Source organism: Heptranchias perlo, chromosome 7, assembly GCF_035084215.1.
Source record: "Heptranchias perlo isolate sHepPer1 chromosome 7, sHepPer1.hap1, whole genome shotgun sequence".
NCBI lineage: Eukaryota > Metazoa > Chordata > Chondrichthyes > Hexanchiformes > Hexanchidae > Heptranchias > Heptranchias perlo.
In genome coordinates, this window is record NC_090331.1 from 52,760,848 (window position 1) to 52,786,380 (window position 25,533).

At 43.2% G+C, this 25,533-nt stretch overlaps 1 protein-coding gene across 8 annotated transcripts in view; it reads left to right on the plus strand.

Annotated features, from left to right (window-relative positions):
• LOC137323715 (mitogen-activated protein kinase kinase kinase 20-like) overlaps window positions 1-25,533 on the plus strand; it is a 151,881-nt gene that overhangs the window by 111,679 nt on the left and 14,669 nt on the right. For 6 of the 8 annotated variants that reach the window (XM_067987556.1, XM_067987560.1, XM_067987561.1 and 3 more), the window contains exons 19-20: window positions 14,549-14,693; window positions 20,568-25,358. In XM_067987556.1, the coding sequence (XP_067843657.1) occupies window positions 14,549-14,693; window positions 20,568-21,418 (996 nt within the window). In that variant the 3' untranslated portion in view covers window positions 21,419-25,358. Of the gene's footprint in view, window positions 1-14,548; window positions 14,694-20,567; window positions 25,359-25,533 lie in introns of those variants that run through there. The other 2 variants (XR_010963432.1, XR_010963433.1) reach the window with 2 other exon arrangements.

Consider the following 25,533-nt stretch of genomic DNA (forward strand, 5'->3'; position numbering starts at 1 on the left):
TCTCTCCGCTCCCACTTTACGTGTGATCCACTCTCCTCTCACACCCAGGTCCTCTCCTGCTCTCTCCGCTCCCACTTTACGTGTGTTCCACTCCCCTCTCACACCCAGGTCCTCTCCTGCTCTCTCCACTCCCACCTTAACGTGTGATCCACTCCCCTCTCACACCCAGGTCCTCTCCTGCTCTCTCCACTCCCACCTTAACGTGTGATCCACTCCCCTCTCACACCCAGGTCCTCTCCTGCTCTCTCCGCTCCCACTTTACGTGTGATCCACTCCCCTCTCACACCCAGGTCCTCTCCTGCTCTCTCCGCTCCCACTTTACGTGTGGTCCACTCCCCTCTCACACCCAGGTCCTCTCCTGCTCTCTCCGCTCCCACTTTACGTGTGATCCACTCCCCTCTCACACCCAGGTCCGCTCCTGCTCTCTCCGCTCCCACTTTACGTGTGATCCACTCGCCTCTCACACCCAGGTCCTTTCCTGCTCTCTCCGCTCCCACTTTACGTGTGATCCACTCGCCTCTCACACCCAGGTCCGCTCTCCACTCCCGCTTTCATAGAATCATAGAAAGTAACGGCACAAAAGTAGGCCATTCGGCCCATCATGCAACGGGATCTTGATAAATTGGGCCAGTGGGCCGATGAATGGCAGATGGAGTTTAATTTAGATAAATGTGAGGTGATGCATTTTGGGGGATCGAATCGGGCCAGGACCTACTCCGTTAATGGTAGGGCGTTGGGGAGAGTTATAGAACAAAGAGATCTAGGAGTACAGGTTCATAGCTCCTTGAAAGTGGAGTCACAGGTGGATAGGGTGGTGAAGAAGGCATTCAGCTTGCTTGGTTTCATTGGTCAGAACATTGAATACAGGAGTTGGGATGTCTTGTTGAAGTTGTACAAGACATTAGTTAGGCCACACTTGGAATACTGTGTACAGTTCTGGTCACCCTATTATAGAAAGGATATTATTAAACTAGAAAGAGTGCAGAAAAGATTTACTAGGATGCTGCCGGGATTTGATGGTTTGACTTACAGGGAGAGGTTAGATAGACTGGGACTTTTTTCCCTGGAGAGTAGGAGGTTGAGGGGTGATCTTATACAAGTCTATAAAATAATGAGGGGCATATATAAGGTAGATAGTCAAAATATTTTCCCAAAGGTAGGGGAGTCTATAACGAGGGGACATAGATTTAAGGTGAGAGGGGAGAGATACAAAAGGGTCCAGAGGGGCAATTTTTTCACTCAAAGGGTGGTGAGTGTCTGGAACGAGCTGCCAGAGGCAGTAGTAGAGGCGGGTACAATTTTGTCTTTTAAAAAGCATCTGGACAGTTACATGGGTAAGATGGGTATAGAGGGATATGGGCCATGTGCAGGCAATTGGGACTAGCTTAGTGGTATAAACTGGGCGACATGGACATGTTGGGCCGAAGGGCCTGTTTCCATGTTGTAAACTTCTATGATTCTATGTCCGTGCCGGCCAAAAAAGAGCTTTCCAGCTTAATCCCACTTTCCAGCACTTGATCGGTAGCCCTGTGGGTTACGGCACTTCAAGCGCACGTCCAAGTACTTTTTAAATGAGTTGTGGCTTTCTGCCTCTACCACCCTTCCAGACAGTGAGTTCCAGACCCATACCACGCTCTGGGTGAAAAAAATTCTCCTCAACTCCCCTCTAATCCTTCTACCAATTACTTTAAATCTATGCCCCCTGGACACTGACCCATTTGCTAAGAGAAATCGGTCCTCCCTGTCCACTCTATCTAGTCCCCTCATAATCTTATATACCTCATTAAATCTCCCTTCAGCCTCCTTTGTTCCAAAGAAAATAACCCCAGCCTATCCAATCTTTTCTCATCGCTAAAATTCTCCAGCCCTGGCAACATCCTAGTAAATCTACTCCATACCCTCTCTAGTGCAATCACATCTTTCCTGTAATGTGGTGATCAGAACTGTGTGTAGTACTCAAGCTCTGGCCTAACCAATGCTTTATACAGTTCTTGCATAACCTCCCTGCTTTTATATGCCTCGGCTAATAAAGGAAAGTATCCCGTATGCCTTTTTAATCACCTTATCTACCTGTCCTGCTACCTTCAGGGATCTGTGAACTTGCACTCCAAGGTCCCTTTGTTCCTCTACGCCTCTCAGTATCCTCCCATTTATTGTGTACTCCCTTGCCTTATTTACCCTCCTCAAATACATTACCTCACAGTTCTCTGGATTGAATTCCATTTGCCACTCTTCTGCCCACCTGACCAGTCCATTGATATCTTCCTGCAGTCCACAGCTTTCCTCCTCACTATCAACCACTGGCCAATTTTTGTATCATCTGCCAACTTCTTGATCAAGCCCCCCACATTCAAGTTCAGATCATTAATATATACCACAAAAAGCAAGGGACCTTGTGGGACCCCACTGGAAACAGCCTTCCATTCGCAAAAACACCGGTCAACCATTACCCTTTGCTTCCTGCAGCTTAGCCAATTTTGGATCCAACTAGCCACTTTCCCTTGGATCTCATGGGCTTTTACTTTTTTGACCAGTCCGCCATGTGGGACCTTGTTAAAAGCCTTGCTAAAATCCATGTACAATACATGAAACGTGTTACCCTCATCGAACCTCCTTGTTACCTGCTTGAAAAATTCAATCAAGTTAGTCAGACACGACCTTCCCTTAACAAATCCATGCTGACTGTCCTTGATTAACCCGTGCCTTTCTAAATGACGATTTATGCTGTCCTTCAGAATTGATTCCAATAATTTGCCCACCACCGAGGTTAGACTGACTGGCCTATAATTACTCAGTCTATCTCTTTCTCCCTTTTTAAACAACGGTACAACGTTAGCAGTCCTCCAATCCTCCGGCACCACCCCTGTAGCCAGGGAGGATTGGAAAAGGATGGTCAGAGCCTCCGCTATTTCCCCCCTTGCTTCTCTTAACAGCCTGGGATACATTTCATCCGGGCCTGGTGATTTATCTACTTTCAAAGATGCTAAGCCCCTTAATACTTCCTCTCTCACTATGTTTATCCCATCCAATATTTCACACTCCTCCTCCTTAACTACAATGTCTGCATCATTCCCCTCTTTTGTGAAGACATGCGCTCTATGTCTGAGCCGCTCGCCTCTCACACCCAGATCTGCTCCTGCCACTCTCCGCTCCCGCTTTATATGTGGGCCCCGCTCGCTTCATACACCCAGGTCCATACGAACATACGTACAAACATACAAATTAAGAGCAGGAGTAGGCCATTCGGCCCTTCGAGCCTGCTCTGCCATTTGATAAGATCATGGCTGATCTGATTGCGACCTCAACCCTACTTTCCCGTCTACCTACTATAACCTTTGACACCCTTGTTAATCAGGAATCTATCTAACTCAGCCTTAAAAATATTCAATGACCCTGCCTTCACCGCTTTCTGGGGAAGGGAGTTCCACAGACTCATGACCCTCTGAGAGAAAAAATTTCTCCTCATCTCCGCCTTAAATGGGAGACCCCTTATTTTTAAACTGTGGCCCCTAGTTCTAGTTTCTCCCACAGGGGGAAACATCCTCTCAGCATCTACCCCTTCTAGTCCCCTCAGGATCTTATATATTTCAATAAGATCACCTCTCTTTCTTCTAAACTCCAGTGTATTCAGACCCAACTTGTCCAACCTTTCCTCATAAGATAACCCCCTCATCCCAGGAATCAGTCGAGTGAACCTTCTCTGAACCGCCTCCAAAGCAATTATGTCCTTTCTTAAATAAAGAGACCAAAACTGCACACAGTATTCTAGATGTGGTCTCACCAATGCCCTGTACAGCTAAACATCTCTACTTTTATATTTCATTCCCCTTGCAATAAATGACAACATTCCATTTGCTTTTCTATCACTTGCTGTACCTGTAACTTTTTGTGATTCATCTACAAGGACACCCAGATCCATCTGTACCTCAGAGTTCTGCAATCTCTCTTCATTTAAATAATATATTGCTTTTCTATTCCTCCTGCCAAAGTGGACAAGTTCACATTTTCCTACATTATACTCCATCTGCCAAATTTTTGCCCACTCACTTAACCTATCTATATCCCTTTGTGGACTCCTTATGTACTCTTCATAACTTACTTTCCTACCTACCTTTGTGTCATCAGCAAATTTAGCAACCATACATTCGGTCCCTTCATCCAAGTCATTGATATAGATTGTAAATAATTGAGGCCCAAGCACTGATCCCTCTGGCACTCCACTCGTTACATCTTGCCAATCTGAAAATGACCCATTTATGCCTAATCTCTGTTTCCTGTTAGGGTAACCGATCCTTTATCCATGCTAATATGTTACCCCTACACCATGAGCTCTTATTTTGTGTAGCAGCCTTTGATGTGGCACCTTGTCAAAAGCCTTCTAGAAATCCAAGTACACCACATCCACAGGATCTCCTTTATCCACATTGCTTGTTACTTCCTCAAAGAACTCTTAATAAATTAGTCAAACACTTTCACAAAACTGTGTTGACTCTGTCTGATTGCATTGAGATTTTCTAAGGTTCCCTGCTATAACCTCCTTAATAATAGATTCTAGCATTTTCCCTATGACAGATGTTAAGCTAACTTGCCTGTAGTTTCCTGCTTTCTGTCTTTCTCCTTTCTTGAATAGAGGAGTTAGATTCGCTATTTTCCAATTTGATGAGACCCTTCCAGAATCTAGGGAATTTTGGAAAATTAATACCAATGCATCTACTATCTAATTGAAGTCAACGGGAATTAGGGGGAAAACTCTCCAGTGGCTGGAGTCATACCGAGCACAAAGGAAGATGGTAGTGGTTGTTGGAGGCCAATCATCTCAGCCCCAGGACATTGCTGCAGGAGTTCCTCAGGGCAGTGTCCTAGACCCAACCATCTTCAGCTGCTTCATCCATCATAAGGTCTGAAATGGGGATGTTCGCTGGTGATTTGCAAAGTGTTCAGTTCCATTCGCAACCCCTCAGATAATGAAGCAGTCCGTGCCCACATGCAGCAAGACCTGTACAACAGGCTTGGGCTGATAAGTGGCAAGTAACATTCGCGCCAGACAAGTGCCAGGCAATGACCATCTCCAACAAGAGAGAGTCTAACCACCTCCCCTTGACATTCAACAGCATTACCATCACCGAATCCCCCACCATCAACATCCTGGGGGTCACCATTGACCAGAAACTTAACTGGACCAGCCATATAAATACTGTGGCTACAAGAGCAGGTCAGAGGCTGGGTATTCTGCGGCGAGTGACTCACCTCCTGACTCCCCAAAGCCTTTCCACCATTTACAAGGCACAAGTCAGGAGTGTGATGGAATACTCTCCACGTGCCTGGATGAGTGCAGCTCTAACAACACTCAAGAAGCTCGACACCATCCAGGACAAAGCGGCCCGCTGATTGGCACCCCATCCACCACCGTAAACATTCACTCCCTTCACCACCGGCGCACTGTGGCTGCAGTGTGTACCATCCACAGGATGCACTGCAGCAACTTGCCAAGGCTTCTTTGACAGCACCTCCCAAACCTGCGACCTCTACCACCTAGAAGGATAAGAGTAGCAGGCACATGGGAACAACACCACCTGCACGTTCCCCTCCAAGTCACACACCATCCCGACTTGGAAATATATCGTCGTTCCTTCATCATCGCTGGGTCAAAATCCTGGAACTCCCTACCTAACAGCACTGTGGGAGAACCTTCACCACACGGACTGCAGCGGTTCAAGAAGGCGGCTCACCACCATCCTCTCAAGGGCAATTAGGGATGGACAATAAATGCTGGCCTTGCCAGTGACGCCCACATTCCATGAACGAATAAAAAAAAATCTCTGCAGCCACTTCCTTTAAGACCCTAGGATGAAGTCCGTCAGGACCTGGGGACTTGTCAGATTTTAGTTCTAATATTTTTTTCAGAACCCTTTCCCTGGTGATTGTAAATGTTTTAAGTTCCTCCCTCCCTTTCACCTCTTGGTTTACAATTATTTCTGGCATGTTATTTGTATCCTTTACAGTGAAGACAGATGCAAAATATCTGTTGCATTCATCCGCCATTTCCTTATTCTCCATTATTAATTCCCCCGACACGCTCTCTAGAGGACCAACGCTCACTTTATTTACTCTTTTCCTTTTTAAATACCTGTAAAAACTCTTACTATCTGATTTTATATTTCTAGCTAGCTTTCTCTCGTACTCTAATTTCTCCCTCATTATTCTTTTAGTCATTCTTTGCTGTTTTTTCTGTCCAATCTTCTGACCTGCTACTAATGTTCGCGGAATTGTATGCTTCTTCTTTCAATTTGATACTATCTTTAACTTCCTTAGTTAGCCATGGATGGTACGTCCTTCCCCAGACTCTTTCTTTCTCACTGGAATGTATCTTTGCTGAGTGTTATGAAATATCTCATTAAATATCTGCCACTGCATCTCTACTGACATATCCCTTAACCTACGTTCCCAGTTCACTTTAGTCAGCTCTGTCTTCGTGCCCTCAAAATTGCCCTTATTTAAGTTTAAAACACTAGTCTTAGTCTTACTCTTCTCTCCCTCAAACTGAATGCGAAATTCAATCATATTGTGATCACTGCTACCTAGAGGCTCCTTTACAATGAGGTCATTAATTAATCCTGTCTCATTACACATTACCAGATCTAGAATAGCCTGTTCTCTAGTTGGCTCTAGAAAGTGCTGCTCTAAGAAACTGTCCCGAAAGCACTCTATGAACTCATCTTCCAGGCTACCTTTGCCAATCAGTTTCTTCCAATCTATGTGCAGATTAAAATCACCCATGATTATCGCTGTTCCTTTCTCACAAGCCCCTATTATTTCTTCCTGTATACCCTGTCCTACAGTGTGGTTACTGTTAGGGGGCCTATAAACTACTCCCACAAGTGACTTCTTGCCTTTGCTATTTATTATCTCTACCTAAACTGACTCTACATCTTGGTATCTAAGGCCATTTCTCTCTATTATACTCATGTCATCCTTAATTAACAGAGCTACTGCTCCACCTTTTCCTAGCTTCCTGTCCTTCCGAAATGTATATGTAGATTAAAATCTATATGTAGTCCGCTTCTGTTCTCTCCGTTCCCACTTTATGTGTGGGCCGCTCGCCTCTTACATCCAGGTCCCTGTAAAACACCAAATCCTAAAAATACTCAGCAGGTCAGGCAGCATCAGTTCTGAGGATGCTACCTCCACACCAGAACTTCCGAAAAGTCTATTTTCACAGTAGACAGTATCTTCGACCAGGTCCGTCCTATTTCCACACTTCTGCCCTCATCCTTTCCCCCCTTCCCTCATCCAAATCGTGTTAGGGTTCCCTTTGTCCTCACTTTCTACCCAACCAGCTTCCACGTTCAACAGGTCATCTTCCACCATCTGCAACATGATCCCATCATCAAACAATCTTCCCCAACCCCACCTCTCTCCACCTTCCGGAGGGACAGTCCGTTTTGTCCCATGACACCTGGTTCACTCTTCCATTACGCCTACCATCTGCCCTCCTTCCCTGGCACCTTCCCATGCAAGCGCAAAAGATACAACACCTTCCCATTCACCTCCTGCTACATCAATGTCCGGAGCCCCAAACATCCTTCTGGACAAGACAGCAATTTCTAATTACTTCTTCCAACCTAATATTTCTTGATCGCGGTGCAGCTTCATCTACATCGGGGAGACCAAACGCAGAATATGAGACGACTTTGCTGAACACCTCCGTTGTGTCCACAAGTGTGACCTGAGCTCCTGTTGTTTGTCTCTTCATTTCCCCATCTCACTCCCACTCTGACCTCCCTGTCTTTGGCCTTCTACACTGTTCCAATGAAACTCAACACAAGCTTAAGGCACAACATCTTATCTTTCTTTTAGGCACTTTGCAGCCCTCTGGCCTTAATATTGACTTTAACAACTTCAAACCTTAACTATAACTCCTACCTTCTCTTAAGCATGATGTGGAGATGCCGGTGATGGACTGGGGTTGACAAATGTAAGGAATCTTACAACACCAGGTTATAGTCCAACAGTTTTATTTGAAAATCACAAGCTTTCGGAGGCTTTCTCCTTCATCAGGTGAAGTGTTGGCGATGTGGGATGGGTGTGCTGGTAGCATTGGGGAAGAGGGAGAGTGCTTGGCGTGGGGTCCCTCCATTAGAACATTGTGTTGTTGGAGTGGTCTGCACCCTTGGTGTCGACCTGTTTTTTTTCCTCCCAGGCTCCTGGACCACTGTAGCCTGCTCCACTTTTCATGTTTCCATTTCTAGCTGCCTCATCCCCCATCTCTTTCAGCTATTCACAAGCTCTCTTTCTTTTATATGTCTTTAATTTCTTTGATTTCTCTCATTATGCCTCCTATTGTCTCATGCTACTATCATTTCTACCATTTAACCATCTCCTGCTTTCCACTTAAGCACATTACAGGTCATTCCAAGGGCAGACTGGTTATATGGGAAAATGGGAGATCTCTGAAGTGCCCCTGGGAATGGATCCATAATGCTTTATTATCAGCTTCCCCCTTTTTCTGTGAGAATCCCTCAAAATCCTGCACCCATTTGGGGGATCCAGTCTACCACTGGGTCATTCTATTTCTTTTCACATGTATAAGTGTGTATTTTTTGTTCCAATTTCATCCCCACCCCTCCCCCCTTCTTTGTTCTTTTCCTTTTTAAATGCTGTTCATCTGTAATATCCTCCAATTTTGATGAAGGGTCTGTACCCAAAATGTTAACTCATCTGTTCTCTCCTCGCATGTCGTCTGACCTGCAGAGTGTTTCCAGCATTTTCTGATTTTGTTTCAGATTTCCAGCAAGTGTTTTGTTGTTTCTTAGACACAAAAATAGTCAAAAAAGAGCACCGTCCCTCTGAAATCTTTTCGGACTTAGTCACGGTGAACATTCTTGCTGTGACCTGAATTCTATGTTGTAAATTCTAGCCTTCTGCCTGGATGCTGTACTCTGTTCGTCCTGGAACTGCGACTAAACCCTGGACTTGCTGGCCCAAGAACACCATCAAAGGAAAGCACCCTCTCCTCAATTGCTTTTTTAAGGTCACATAAAAAAGCTTCCTGACACTTTGCAGAGAAGTGGCCTGTTATTCAGAACATATTGGAGGGTGAGGGGGCGGTTGGAGAAGGAGGTCAGTAAGTCACAAGTGCAAAACCTTAATGCCTTGTGTATGTAGTGGGTGACAGAGGAAGCCCCATTCTAGTGATCAGGTTTGGACTCAGCAGTGATGCTCCTACAGTTGAATAGTTTGTCAGTGCTTACTGTTTTGGCTCACAAATAAAGAATGGCTACTTAGGCAAGAGCCCAAAAAAATTGTACTCCACCATGAATCACCAATGTCAGAAAACCTTTGAACCTAGAACCAATGACTGGAATATAAAATCTGATTTTGGTATGGGGCAAAAAGCAGGCCCATTAATTTTCCTGGATTCATTGGAAGTCTTGTGAGATATTTACTCCTTCATCAGGATCATGATTTCTTATCTGTATAGTTTATACCAGTAACTTCTGTCATTGCTTGAGAGGCTATCTCAGCATTCCTAGTAACAATGAGAGCCTGATATAAAAAGAATAATGCTACTGGTTTTAATAGAGGCATTCACTACCGCTTTGAATGCTGGGGTAGCGCTGCTCCAATAGCAAGAGAGTTTTGGGTCTGCAATACCTAGTTTTTTTAAATTGTACTTTCAAAATGTTTTCATTGTATGTATATTTCATGAAGCTATTGCACATGAGGAGTACATTTATATATTTTTTACTATAGCTGTCCTTGCACTTGGGAGCAATACAGTTCTTGAATTGAGAAATAGGAAAGGATCTAGCACTATAGTGGGAGTTGTATATAGGACCCCTGGCAACAGCTCTGAAGTGCTGGATTGAATAAATGCAGAGATTAGACAAGTGTGTAACAAAGGCAACGTGGTCTTAATGGGGGACTTTAACCTTCACATAGATTGGGAAAAGCAGACTAGCAACTGTCAGAAAGGTAGTGAATTTCTTGAGTGTGTTCGGGATAGTTTTCTACAGCAGTATGTCCTAGAGGCAACAAGGGGGCAAGCCATACTAGATTTAGTAATGAGTAATGAACCAGATTTAGTTAACAGCTTAACTGTGCGTGAACATCTATCCAATAGCGATCATAACATGATCGAGTTCAATGTAGTGTTTGAAAGGGAATAAAGTGAATCAGCTGCTAAGATTCTAGACTTGGGTAAGGCCGACTTCAATGGGATGAGACAGAGACTGTCCACAGTAAACTGGGCAAATCTGTTAATGGGTAAAACGACTGATGATCAGTGGGAAATGTTTAAAGAAACATTTAACGTGATATAGAATCGGTTTATACCCCTGAGGGGCAAGAACTCTACTTGCCAAAAAAAACAGCCATGGACAACTAAAGAGGTAAGGGACAGTATAAGACATAAGGAAAGGGCATACAAAAAGGCAAAAAATGGCACAGATCCTGGCGAATGGGAAAAATACAAAGATCAATAAAGGGTCACAAAACAGATAGTAAGAGCTACAAAAAGAGAGTATGAAAAGAAACTTGCAAGGGATATCAAAACCAATACGAAGAACTTTTATAGTTATATTAGGAAAAAGAGGGTGGTCAGGAGCAGTGTTGGCCCCTTAAAAACTGAAAGTGGGGATATTGTCATTGACAATGGGGAAATGGCGGACATGTTGAACAATTACTTTGCGTCAGTATTTACAGTAGGAAAAGAGGATAGCATGCCGGAAATCCCAAGAAAACTAATATTGAATTGGGGACAGGGACTCAATAATATTAACATAAGTAAAGCAACAGTAATGAAGAAAATAATAGCACTAAAGAGTGACAAATCCCCAGGACCAGATGGTTTCCATCCCAGGGTTTTAAAGGAAGTAGGTGAGCACATTGCAGATGCCCTGACTATAATCTTTCAAAGTTCTCTAGATTCAGGAACTGTCCCTCTAGATTGGAAAATTGCACATGTCATTCTGCTTTTTAAGAAAGGAGAGAGAGGGAAACCAGGGAATTATAGACCAGTTAGCCTAACATCTGTTGTGGGGAAAATGCTGGCGTCTATAATTAAGGATAGGGTGACTGAACACCTCAAGAATTTTCAGTTAATCAGAGAGAGCCAGCATGGATTTGTGAAAGGTAGGTCGTGCCTGACAAACCTGATTGAATTTTTTGAAGAGGTGACTAAAGTAGTGGACAGGGGAATGTCAATGGATGTTATTTATATGGACTTCCATAAGGCAATTGATAAGGTCCCACATAAGAGACTGTTAGCTAAGATAGAAGCCCATGGAATCAAGGGAAAAGTACGGACCTGGTTAGGAAGTTGGCTGAGCGAAAGGCGACAGAGAGTAGGGATAATGGGTAGGTACTCACATTGGCAGGATGTGACTAGTGGAGTCCCGCAGGGATCTGTCTTGGGGCCTCAATTATTCACAATATTTATTAACAACTTAGATGAAGGCATAGAAAGTTTCATATCTAAGTTTGCCGATGACACGAAGATTGGTGGCATTGTAAGCAGTGTAGATGAAAACATAAAATTACAAAGCGATATTGATAGATTAGGTGAATGGGCAAAACTGTGGCAAATGGAATTCAATATAGACAAATGTGAGGTCATCCACTTTGGATCAAAAAAGGATAGAACAGGGTACTTTCTAAATGGTAAAAAGTTAAAAGCAGTGGATGTCCAAAGGGACTTAGGGGTACAGGTATATAGATCATTGAAGTGTCACGAACAGATGCAGAAAATAATCAATAAGGCTAATGGAATGCTGGCCTTTATATCTGGAGGACTGGAGTACAAGAGGGCAGAAGTTATGCTACAGCTATACAAAACCCCGATTAGACCGCACCTGGAGTACTGTGAGAAGTTCTGGGCACTGCACCTTCAGAAGGACATATTGGCCTTGGAGGGAATGCAGCGTAGGTTTACTAGAATGATACCCGGACTTCAAGGATTAAGTTACGAGGAGAGATTACACAAATTGGGGTTGTATTCTCTAGAGTTTCAAAGGTTAAGGGGTGATGTGATCGAAGTTTATAAGATATTAAGGAGAACAGATAGGGTGGATAGAGAGAAACTATTTCCGCTGGTTGGGGATTCTAGGAGTAGGGGGCACAGTCTAAAAATTGGAGCCAGACCTTTCAGGAGTGAGATTAGAAAACATTTCTACGCACAAAGGGTGGTAGAAGTTTGGAACTCTCTTCCACAAACGGCAATTGATACTAGCTCAATTGCTAAATTTAAATCTGAGATGGATAGCTTTTTGACAACCAAAGGTATTAAGGGATATGGGCCAAAGGCAGGTATATGGAGTTAGATCACAGATCAGCCATGATCTTATCAAATGGCAGAGCAGGCATGAGGGGCTGAATGGCCTACTCCTGTTCCTATGTTCCTATCCTGTTTGGGTGGGTTTGGAAAGAAGGATGTCCTGCCTCCTAGTGACTCTGTTAGTTGGTAGTCATCCTTATCTGCCTATGGGTGGGTCATTGTTGCTGGTCTGTTTTCTCCTCCAGAAATAAATATTTGGTGAGGTGTTTTGTGCTTAGTGAGTCTCCAGGAATAAGTCAGTTTTCTTCAGCACTGTAGGGGGAGAATGTTCTGGTCAGTTGGATCATGCCGGGGGTGGGGGGTGCGGAGGAGACCTAGAAGAAACATGCACTCCATTTCTGTGGGAGTTGGCAGTTCTGTTGCAGTTAGCATTGCTGAGGCTGCAAACAGGATTGCTGAAGGTGAACATGTGGAGTTTTCAATGTGCACCTCGTCAGTTGGGAGAATAGTTTTTAATTTTTGAGGCTTGCACTTCAGTTTGCGCAGTGGAGGAGGTTATTACCAGTGCAGTCAGATCTCTTCTGGGTCAGGCAACTAGAAATGCTTGCAGGTACAATGTGGGGCGGGGTTTCCAGAGCTGGCCAATCAGCTAATTTAGCAATCACAGCTCCTGCCAACTGCTGCACTAAGAGTGAGTGTTGCAGTGACTTAGTACTCACTTCTTTCTTTCATTGTTGTTTCTTTCACTGTTTGCATTCTGTGTCCTATTCAACCTCGAGCTGAACTCAACCCCATATACTTCCACCTCCATAACATTGACAGTCTCTTCCCTGTCTCAACCCATCTGCTGCTGAAACCCACGTCCATGCCTTTGTTGCCTCCAGATTTGACTATTCCAATAGTTTCCTGGTTGGCCTCCTAATCTCCACACACCATAAACTTCAGTTCTTCCAAAAGTCTGCTGCCCAGGTCCTGCTCACTCATCACTCCTGTCCTTGCTGACTTCCATTGGCTCCTGGTCCCCCAACACCTCTAATTTCAAAACTCATCCTCATGTTTAAATCCCTTCATGGCCATATCTCTGAAACCTCCTCCACCCCTACAACCTGCTACCCCCCAAAAAAAAATCTCCGTTCCTCTGATGCTGGCCTATTGTGCATTGCATATCCCTTTGCCACCACCATTGGCAGCCATGCCTTCAGCCATCAAGGCCCCACCCTAAACCCTTCTGCCTCTTCAACTCCCTCTACTCCCATAAGACACTCCTAACCTCTCTGACCAAGCCTTTAGTCACCCCTCTTAATATCTCCTTCTTTGGCTCGGCACCCATTTTTGTCTGAACATGCCTCTGAAACGCCTTGGTAAGTTTTTCTACATTAAAGGCACTATATAAATGCAAGTTATTATCGGCAAGCATTTTAGATATCTATGCTGCCCTGCTCATGTTTCCTGGGTCTACTTTGTAGGTGCTCCACTTTACAGGGGAGGGTGGGGTACCAGTGCCTTCTGGGGTGATATTTTTCTTTTTGAGATCATGTTTCCCAGTTATTGTAGTATTGTATGAAACATCTGTGGTTTGCTCTCTTGTTTTTGTCCAGTTCTGTAAGGAAATAAAGATGCAGAAATCAACAATGTGGTCTCAAAATCCCTGATTAACAGCTGGCTAGGTCATAATGTCAGCAGAAGTTCCTGGAATACCTTATTTCGAATAATTTTTGCTCGTGCCAGCTTGCCTTCTGGATATGCAAATATATTTTGAGCCTGGTGAATCTAAAGAAAGCAAATAATTACTTAACAGGGGAAATTAATGATCCCTGATGGCTCAGTGGGTCAGTGCACCATGTATGTAATTCAGTACTGAGCCAGAGAGATCAGGAAAGACCCCAAGTTTGATCCCTAGATTGTGCTTTGGTAGTTTACCACAGCCAAGGCACTACATGTGCAAATACTGGATAAAGATAGGATCAGACTTGACTGTGATTTCCTCCTCCCTCTCTCTTCCTCCCCCTCCCACCCCACCACAGTTGAATAGCCAGTCCACAGTCAATTTCCAGGCTTATGCATGAAGAATATCTTGCTGGGCAAGGTATTAGAGGGTGGCTAGCACCAGTGGAACTGTACCTCAGTATGAAGCACCATCGGTGGGGGGGGAGGGGGAGTTTCTCTTTGGGCATAAGTCTAATAGAAAAGATATCATCAGAATAACTTTTAAAAATCATGCTCAGATCGTCTGAGATGTCTCTGAAAGTTTTGCTGTTGAAAATTATTCAACAGAATGATGTCAAAGCTCCAAAAATAACTAAGCACAACCACACTGTTACACAGAAGACTTTGAATACTGAAGTGAAGGAGGTGATGCTAGTTATCCAGACCATATCAACAAACACAGAAAACAAGTTTCAGAGCAAGTGCAACTCAAGTAAGTCATTTGTTGAACCATTAAACTATTCTTTCTAAGGTAGGAGGAAATCCAACAATATTATAGTGTAATTTAGTTTTGATGATAGTAATCTAGATCAAAATAAATAATGTTGGAAAATAGAATCATAGAATGGTTACAGCACAGAAGGAGGCCATTCGGCCCATCGAGCCCAAGCCAGCTCTTGGTAAGAGCAATCCAGTTAGTCCCATTCCCCCGCTCTTTCCCCATAGCCCTGCAAATTTTTTCCCTTCAAATGTTTATCCAATTCCTTTTTGAAAACCATGATTGAATCTGCTTCCACCACCCTTTCAGGCAGCGCATTCCAGATCATAACTACTCGCTGCACAAAAAAGGTTTTCCTCGTGTCGTCTTTGGTTCTTTTGCCAATCACCTTAAATCTGTGTCCTCTGGTTCTCGATCCTTCTGCCAATGGGAACAGTTTCTCTTTATTTACTTTATCTAAACCCTTCATGATTTTGAACACTTCTATCATATCTCCTCTTGACCTTCTCTGCTCTAAGGAGAACAATCCCAGTTTCTCCAGTCTATCCAGGTAACTGAAGTCCATCATCCTTGCAACCATTCTAGTAAATCTTTTCTAAGGCCTTCACATCCTTCCTAAAGTGCAGCGCCTAGAATTGGACACAATATTCCAGTTGTGGCCAAACCAGCGTTTTATAAAGGTTCAACATAACTTCCTTGCTTTTGTACTCTATGCCTCTATTTATAAAGCCCAGGATCCGCTTTCTCAACCTTTCCTGCCACTGTCAAAGATTTATGGCCGTATACCCCCAGGTCTCTTTGTTCCTGCACCCCTTTTAGAATTGTACCATTTAGTCTTTATTGCCTCTCCTCGTTCTTCCTGCCAAAATGTATCATTTGACCCTTCTCTGCGTTAAATTTCATCTGCCATGTGTCTGCCCATTCCACCAGCCTGTCTATGTCCTCTTGAAGTCGATTATTATCCTCCTCACAGTTTACTGCACTTCCAAGTTTTGTGTCATCTGCCAATTTCGAAATTATGCCCTGTACACCCATGTCCAAGTCATTAATATTTATCAAAAAAAGCAGTGGTCCTAGTACCGATCCCTGGGGAACACCACTGTATACCTTCCTCCAGACAGGGTCAAGTTCAGTTGTGATGCCCCACAGTTGATGCGGACATTCATGCTGGGAATATCCTCAGGGGTTCTCCCAATTGATTGCAGCAACTCTGGCAGTGCCTTCAGAAAAGGAGGGCTCCTTGATCTGGCATAGCATATTGTAGGATGTTAGTTGAGTTAGTAAATTCGCTATAGGATGTGGTATTAAACTATACAGACCTACAAGGTTCCAGATTCAATTCTAGCTTGAGGACACCAATTGGCTTCAACATTTAAGAGCCATCCAGTGACCTCTAATAATAGTGTGTATGTGTGTGTGGACGGAAGGTGAAACTACAATTGGACTCAGGTGTATCGGTTCCCAGAGTCAAATATCCCACCACTATTTGTTGTCTTAAGGAATAGTCACTTGGGTAAGGCTGCTCCTAACTATGGAACTGCACCTCAACATGAATTGCCCTCTTCGGGATAGGAAGGATAAGGAATTGGGGGCGACTGTTTTTGAAAGATTGCATGAATTTTATGTGTACATAAAAACTGCTGTAGCTGACTTGTAATAAGTAGGATGCTGCACAAAGAATTAAGGAAGAGAAAGCAGCATAGGTCCATCACCAAGAGTGGCTCGGTAGCACCACTACTGACCGAGCTGGCCGAGTCCTGAAGGACATAGCTGCCAGACTGGGCCTGCGGCAGGTGGTGAGCGAACCAACACGAGGGAAAAACCTACTTGACCTCATCCCCACCAATCTACCTGTCGCAAATGCATCTGTCCATGACAGTATTGGTAGGAGTGACCACCGCATAGTCCTCGTGGAGACTTAAGTCCCGTCTTCGCACTGAGGGCACCATCCAACATGTTGTGTGGCACTACCACCGTGCTAAATGGGATAGATTCAGAACAGATCTAGCAGCTCAAAACTGGGCATCCATGAGGCGCTGTGGGCCATCAGCAGCAGCAGAATTGTATTCCAGCACAATCTGTAACCTCATGGCCTGGCATATTCCTCACTCTACCATTACGAACAAGCCAGGGCATCAACCCTGCTTCAATGAGGAGTGTAGAAGAGCATGCCAGGAGCAGCACCAGGCGTACCTAAAAATGAGGTGCCAACCTGGTGAAGCTACAACTCAGGACTACATGCATGCTAAACAGCGGACGCAACATGCTATAGACAGAGCTAAGCAATTCCACAACCAACGGATCAGATCAAAGCTCTGCAGTCCTGCCACATCCAGTCGTGAATGGTAGTGGACAATTAAACAATTAATGGGAGGAGGAGGCTCTGCAAACATTCCCATCCTCAATGATGGCGGAGTCCAGCACGTGAGTGCAAAAGACAAGGCTGAAGCGTTTGCAACCATCTTCAGCCAGAAGTGCCGAGTGGATGATCCATCGCGGCCTCCTCCCGATATTCCCACCATTACAGAAGCCAGTCTTCAGCCAATTCGATTCACTCCACATGATATCAAGAAATGGCTGAGTGCACTGGATACAGCAAAGGCTTTGGGCCCCGACAGCATCCCATCTGTAGTGCTGAAGACGTGCTCCAGAACTAACTGCGCCTCTAGCCAAGCTGTTCCAGTACAGCTACAACACTGGCATCTACCCGACAATGTGGAAAATTGCCCAGCTATGTCCTGTCCACAAAAAGCAGGACAAATCCAATCCGGCCAATTACCGCCCCATCAGTCCACTCTCAATCATCAGCAAAGTGATGGAAGGTGTCGTCGACAGTGCTATCAAGCGGCACTTACTCACCAATAACCTGCTCACCAATGCTCAGTTTGGGTTCTGCCAGGACCACTCGATTCCAGACCTCATTACAGCCTTGGTCCAAACATGGACAAAAGAGCTGAATTCCAGAGGTGTGGTGAAAGTGACTGCCCTTGACATCAAGGCAGCATTTGACCAAGGAGCCCTAGTAAAATTGAAGTCAATGGGAATCAGGGGGAAAACTCTCCAGTGGCTGGAGTCATACCTAGCACAAAGGAAGATGGTAGTGGTTGTTGGAGGCCAATCATCTCAGCCCCAGGACATTGCTGCAGGAGTTCCTCAGGCAGTGTCCTAGGCCCAGCCATCTTCAGCTGCTTCATCAATGACCTTCCCTCCATCATAAGGTCAGAAATGGGGATGTTCGCTGATGATTGCACAGTGTTCAGTTCCATTCGCAACCCCTCAAATAATGAAGCAGTCCGAGCCCGCATGCAGCAAGACCTGGACAACATCCAGGCTTGGGCTGATAAGTGGCAAGTAACATTCGCGCCAGACAAGTGCCAGGCAATGACCATCTCCAATAAGAGAGAGTCTAACCACCTCCCCTTGACATTCAATGGCATTACCATCGCCGAATCCCCCACCAGAAACTTAACTGGACCAGCCATATAAATACTGTGGCTACAAGAGCAGGTCAGAGGCTGGGTATTCTGCGGCGAGTTACTCACCTCCTGACTCCCCAAAGCCTTTCCACCATCTACAAGGCACAAGTCAGGAATGTGATGGAATACTCTCCACTTGCCTGGATGAGTGCAACTCTAACAACACTCAAGAAGCTCAACACCATCCACGACAAAACTGCCCGCTTGATTGGCACCCCATCCACCACCCTAAACATTCACTCCCTTCACCACTGGCGCACAGTGGCTGCAGTGTGTACCATCCATAGGATGCACTGCAGCAACTCGCCAAGGCTTCTTCGACAGCACCTCCCAAACCCGCAACCTCTACCACCGAGAAGGACGAGCAGCAGGCACATGAGAACAAGACCACCTGCACGTTCCCCTCCAAGTCACACACCATCCCGACTTGGAAATATATCGCCGTTCCTTCATCGTCGCTGGGTCAAAATCCTGGAACTCCCTTCCTAACAGCACTGTGGGAGAACCTTCACCACACGGACTGCAGCGGTTCAAGAAGGCGGCTCACCACCACCTTCTCTAGGACAATTAGGGATGGGCAATAAATGCCGGCCTCGCCAGCGACGCCCACATTCCATGGACGAATAAAATAAAAAGGAACAGGAGTAGGCCATTCAGCCCCTCGAGCCTGTTCTGCCATTCAGTTAGATCATGGCTGATCTGTATCTTAATTCCATTTACCTGCCTTGGTTCCCGATCCCTCAATACCCTTACTTAACCAAAATCTATCAATCTCAGTTTTTACATTTTCAATTGATCCAGCTTTTTGGGGGAGAGAATCCCAGATTTTTCACTACCTTTTACTATTGTCACATATTGCTTAGTGTTTCTGATAACTCATATCTAGTTATGTTATCTACTAAAGTGTTTCATTTTTCATTACTGTTTAAAATCATTGATGTCACCAAACCTCCTCCATTTGATTTCTGTTATGCACTCAGTGGCACTTCACATTGTACTTCTCTTGGCCTAGTTCAAAAATAAAGCAAAAACACAAAAAACAACTACACATACACAAGAGTGCATTGCGTTTACACAGTTTATTTGTTTTTTTCTCCACTGTTTTAAGCTCTAAGTATGTAACAGTAAGACCCAACTGAAGTCATTTATAGGGCAGCCTGAACAGAAGCTAGTGGACTTATGGTGATCATGTTAATTCACAAATACCATTGCATGTTGGCATTTAAACCATTGAGAACTGCAATTTGAAGTTTGGAGTAAATAAAGCCTACCAAAGGGTGAGTTTTTATTCTGAATGGTTTAAATTTGCTAATTTTGTGTCATTTTTTTTTGCCATTTGATTTCCATTTACCATTGTAATTAAGATATATATCAGAACTAGATACAAGTTATCAGAAACTCTAAGCAGTATGTGACAGTAGTGCTGCTTTCTCTCCCATAATTCTTCGTGCAGCATCCTAGTTATTACAAGTCAGCTACAGAAGTTTTTATATGCACACAAAATTACTCTATTTATCTTCATGAAGACGACTTCCTGGGGATTAGATTTCAGTGCATATTGTAGGTTTATGATCATGTTAAGTAAGGAGTTATGAAAATTATTTTGCCAGCATGCTGTCATATTATGGCAGACACCAGAATAATATTACCAAAGTGACAAATGTCTCTAATGTAATGCCATCTATGCAGAATTTGTATGAATTTTCTTAGACCTAGACCTTTAGTGCTTTCAGGACAGTAAGATTTTTGTTCAAATCAGTTTCATTTTTTATTCTTGTGTTTAGTGATGGGAAATGCTTGTTGCAGGAAGCTTATTAAATTTTATATAGTTGTTCAAAATCTAGAATATAACTTTTTAAATTTGGTAAAAAAGGAGAGAAGAAATTTTTAGAAGCAACTATGGTTTAATACTGGTGTTTATGGTTCCCAAATAGTTCAATCTTTATCTAATGATTCATTCTACCCCAACAAACAGTTGCAATTTATATAATAAAAATATACTTTTCACAGAACAAATGGGGCAGATTCTTCTATGCAGTAATGAAGTAGTGTTAAACACATTTATAAATGACTTTTCTTTAGTCCATCCATTGATCACTTGTTCCAGGTTGCTATGATCTGGAGCTTTTGATCAGGCAGATGCTGCTGACGACTATGGGGATTAAAAGGATATGAAGTGCTTAAACAGCCAAATACATGTACAGTTGTTTCTTGATCATCTCACCATGGTTTTTGGAAGTCAAATTTGCCTTTATGAACAGGACTGCTTGATAAACAAGCCAGATTATAACCAATACAAATGTTTTACTTTGCAATAATGTCACTTTTCAAGATTGCTGATTTTTGATTGGATGGATTAACACCACCTTTCGTTCATATTTTTGTCTTCCAGATATTCGTAAACAGTGGTTCAATGCTTTAAAGTTGCGCAAAATACCTACAAGTGACTCTCCACAATATTCTGCAGTTTTACCTCCGAACCACAGCACTTCCAGTTCCATTACACTACCTCAATTTTTAACGTTATTTGCTAAACAAGATACTTACGCTGCTGCTGTAAGACGAGCGCAGAGTTCTAACAGAAATCACATCATTACTACACTGGCTCAATCCAGACGAAGCTCTAGCCCATTACCAACAACACCAAAGTTAAGCAGCCGCCTTTCTGCTGTATATCTGAGTTCTGTGGGAAGCAGCCTATCCAGCACGACCTCAAGCAGCATTTTGGAAAGAGACCAGACTACCAGCAAACAAAGCAGTGACTACCATAGTAATAACTCCAATGACTTGTTGTTTGATGAGACAACCAGTTCTGAGGGATTAAACCACATTAGTAGAAAAGGAGTTAGCCCAACATTCATACTTGGCAGTGGAACAGGGGACAAGGAGAAGGGATATGGCAGGGAGAGAAGCAAAAGCTCACCTCTCAGACATTACTCTGGGTGTCAGTCAGAAAAGAGGTTTGCTCAATCTTTCCGCTCTCACCATGCTAAGTCATGGGGCCCTGACAGAAACATGCAAAAACAATTTCAGCAACATTTAGATGCAGCTGTTAGTACAGCCCCAGAGGTGTCAGCTGCTAGTACAGAAGACACATGTGAGGATAGGCAAAGCAAGCCAAATGAAGGAGAGTGGATTAAAGTTGAGCGGCACAGGAGATCTCCAAAAAATGACTGTTTTAAAGTTTCTAGAGGTAGAGGAAAAGGACGAGGACGAGGAACAGGACGCAGCCAACGGTACTGACGAAGCACCACAGAAGTTCATTTCTGTTTGTGTCAACCGAAAATGGCATTTTTATTTGCACAATTCATCTTTCAAGCAGGTGGATACAATCTGCTAATGGGGTGCACAACAGATTTGACTAGGATGGGAGTGTTTGAATGCAAGCCTTTCACTGAGCCAATTTATATATTGGTTCTACACTCAATGTAAAGCAAATGGAATCATGGTAAATTTGTGGACTACTGTATCCCATATAGCTTTATCTCCATGCTGGCACAGATTTCAATGGATAACTGCAATCCTCCGGTAATTTACCAATGTGAGTATATTAGGGAGACTGAATGAGGGGACAATCTGTGTGTAGGGTAGAGTGTGTGTTCCACAAGAAATGGTGGGTATGTGTGGGAGGAATGTTGTGCAGAGATGGAGGGGTATGAGTATGGGGCACTCACATACACCTGAATACCCACACATCCTTGACAGTGTATGACTGTATGTAAGCATGAACTTCTCTACCTTGACTGCTCTTCTTGCCATCCCCCTCTGATGACCTGGATTAAGTCAAAAAACCAATGTATGAGGAATCAGAAACCCAAAGCAGACATCCTACCATGCTTGATCCCATTTGGTTTTGTAAGTCTGTTTGATGATGTACCTTTGATTGCTAAATTTGCTGCAACATTAAGGAAACGCCTATCTTATGGACACAGAACTCTCTTTATATACTACATGCTGGTTCCTTTCGTTTTTTTGGTCATCATTTGGCAATGAACTCCAGTAAAAATAATGAAGCTTTATTTGACGCACCAATTTAACAATGAATTTAGGTCCTGGATATTCTTAAACGCATGAATTACAGATTGGACCTTTAAGAGATTGAGAGGTACGAATATACCCTTGGCACTAAACCAGGCCCCTGGCCAGTTCTATTCTTTTGGACAGGCAGGGGCTCCTAGTTCTTTGACCTAACTGGAAGCTATCAAAGAGCAGTTAGCCTCCATTCTCAAGGCCAAGACAAGAACTGATTTGTGTTGGGAAAAGTGGGCACCAATCTACATCCTGCAACTCCACAGCACAGCAAATTGGAGGATGTATGTAAGTATCCCTTCTGTTCGGTTTTTTTTATCTCTCCATCTTTCATTTGCCTTTCCCTCTGTGCTTCTCTCCCCTCCCCACCCCCACCTTATATGTCTCCATTCTCTTGGAAACTGTTTTGGGACAATTAATTTCCCATTTTGTGATAGCATTTATTAAGAACTAGTTGGGAGGGAAAAGATGATACTGAAGGAAACAGAAATAAAATTGAGACTGTTACACTCCAGCAGAGAAAGCAGTATTACTACTACAACTCTTACAGTCTTCTGCATAAGTGCAGATGGTAGGAAGTAGACTACATGCCAGTAGAATGCCCACAAAATCACAAGTACCGATTTCTTATAAAACACTGCTTGAATGTAGCTCAAAGATTACACAGTTTGTTGCTTTTACCATAGACCTTCATTGGGTTGGCCCTATGTTTTAGGTGCAGGTTAAATTATCTAATTTTTTGTTGTGAAAGGAATTAAAACATTAACGCACTTGATGCCACAGCATAATCTTCTTGCGTTTGATGTCTGTCAGATTAGACACTAAACTGAGATCCTGTCTGCTTCTTCAGATGGATGTAAAAGATCCCGAGGCATGATTCAGAGAAGAGCAGGGAATTCCCCTAGTGTTCTGGCCAGCATTCATCCCTCAACTAATGCCACTAAAAAAGACTAACTGGTCACTTACCTCATTTGCTGCCTGTGGGACCTTGCTGTATATAATTTGGCTGCCATGTTTGCATACATAACAACAGTGACAGCACGTCAAAAATAATTAATTGGCTGCGAAGCATTTTGCAACGTCCTGAGGACATGAAAGGCACTATATAAATGCAAGTTTATTCATTCTTTCCCTATTAAAAGTTCCTGTAAATAGGTGGCCCTATGATAGAAATGGCAGATCAATTGCCTTTTCACCATGTCACCCGGACTATGCCCTTGAATCCTCCGACATTAGTCAGATGAATCTTGAAAGTTCTGATTGGGCTGCTGTTAAGTGTTCCATCTCTGTGTGTAGGAGAGGAAGAACTGACATTGTGTAATTTACATCTCTTGGATCATGCCACTACTATTCAAATGGATTGGCATTGATGGCAATTGTGAATTAAGGCCTGGCCTGTTTCAAACTTCCCTACAAAGAATAAGAGATGTCTCAGTTACAGTAATTAGTACGCATTTCCTGTACTGCTGAGTGTGTGTTTCTGAATAAATTCTCAACACCAGTACTTTTGGCATAACATGTAGAAATGTATGTGAGAGATAGGTATAATTTCTAAATGCTCTACAGCTGTTACAAATATCAATAAAGAGTTTTTTTAAAGGAGTAATTTAATTGAATATCCAATTGTATGCATACATAATCAGAGTATTTTATTTGAATTTCACTTGCACTTAAAATAAAATGGATTCCACAGGCTTGAGTTAACTCTTTAAGGGATATAACTATTGCCATATTGGCCAAGAAGCTGGTAGAACTCCTCTTCCTAGCATTCATCTTCAAATATTGTCATGGGATCTTTAACACTTCATCTGAAAGATGGCAACTCCGACAATGCAGCATTCCTTACAGGAGTGGTATTTGCCTTGAGGGGTCTATGCAAAGGTTCAGTTTGGGGGCTCTACATTTTACTATACAATGGTACTATATATTACCTACTTAATCTGGTGTCAAATCTGTACACGTACAATTGTGAAAAGAAATGTTTGCAATAGGTAATATAAAAATAGTTGATTAAATGATCATGGATCGGCTATGAGTATGTGTCCTTTCACTAGATCCGCTCAGGGCTTTGTCAAATAGCAATCCTCAACAAGTTACTGCATTACTATATACTGCAAATTTGCAGTGATTCCATCACCGTAATCCCCTGGTTGAGAAGCCTACATGACCGACATGATTTCCCCCCCCCGCCCCCCGAAAAAAAACTCTCCCCAAATCCACTGTATATCCATACAATTCAAAGTTTTCTGTCTAGTCATTTCCAGTCACCATCTTTGTTTCCTGAGCAGCAAAGCAGAAGCGTAAGATAGGAACTTGGAGTGGTGGTGAGGAGCAGAGTCAGAAGCGCAGCAGGATGATAACACTGAGCCACAGAAGCTCATGCTGCAATCTCATTTAAAAAGCTTGAACGTCTGCTGATTTTCATCTACATGCAGACAGTGAAATACTGACTGTCCACGTAAAACACAGTTGGCATGCAAGTTGGATTTGATCACTTAAACAGCTCTAATTAATCTGGTAAATCTGTATTCAGCTATATGGCAGTAGTACTGTACTTTCATGTATGGAATTAAGTAACAAAATTGCTATTTTATTGTGCAGGTTTTAGATTCTTTTTCCTTGATGGAGAGGATTGTGCATGATGTGTGGAAGAAGCAAACTTAATGTGCCAAATGGCCTTTCCAGATTCATTGCTTACCCTATATTGTACTGTGAAGACGAATATTGTGCTATTACAACGTTTCTTTCCCATGCAAGGGCAATGATGTACTGTTTGCATGCAAAAATAAAAAGAATAGTGGAATTTGATCACTAAAATAGCAGTAATATTTACAGAATTCTATGTAATAACAACAGAATTTGACTTGTTCAGTCAGCATGGGTTATTTATCTTTGTATACATGTACAGCATAGGTGTCCAACTTGTTCGACCTTGAGGGCAAGTATGCAACTTCCTTTCATATACCTACGACTAAATATAATGTTTTATTCAAACTCTTTCTGAGGCCAAAATCAGGAATACCAAATAGGAAATCACCACAACCTATACTTTACATCCATAGCACACCATATTACAGTGCCAGCATACAATGTTACTCACTTTCCTTCAGTTAAATATTTTTCTCAGTTTAGTCAATAAACTGAAAGATACAAATGAAGTTGTGCTTTTCCTCAATGTCTGTGATGCTGTCTATTTCTGTGCCACGTCTTCACTGCATTTACGAATACAAAATTTGAGCCACAAATCAGATAACTATAAGCTTGAGAATAATGTACCAAAAAAATAGAAACCGAACCAATTAGTCCATCATTTTTCTTCCACGCAAACT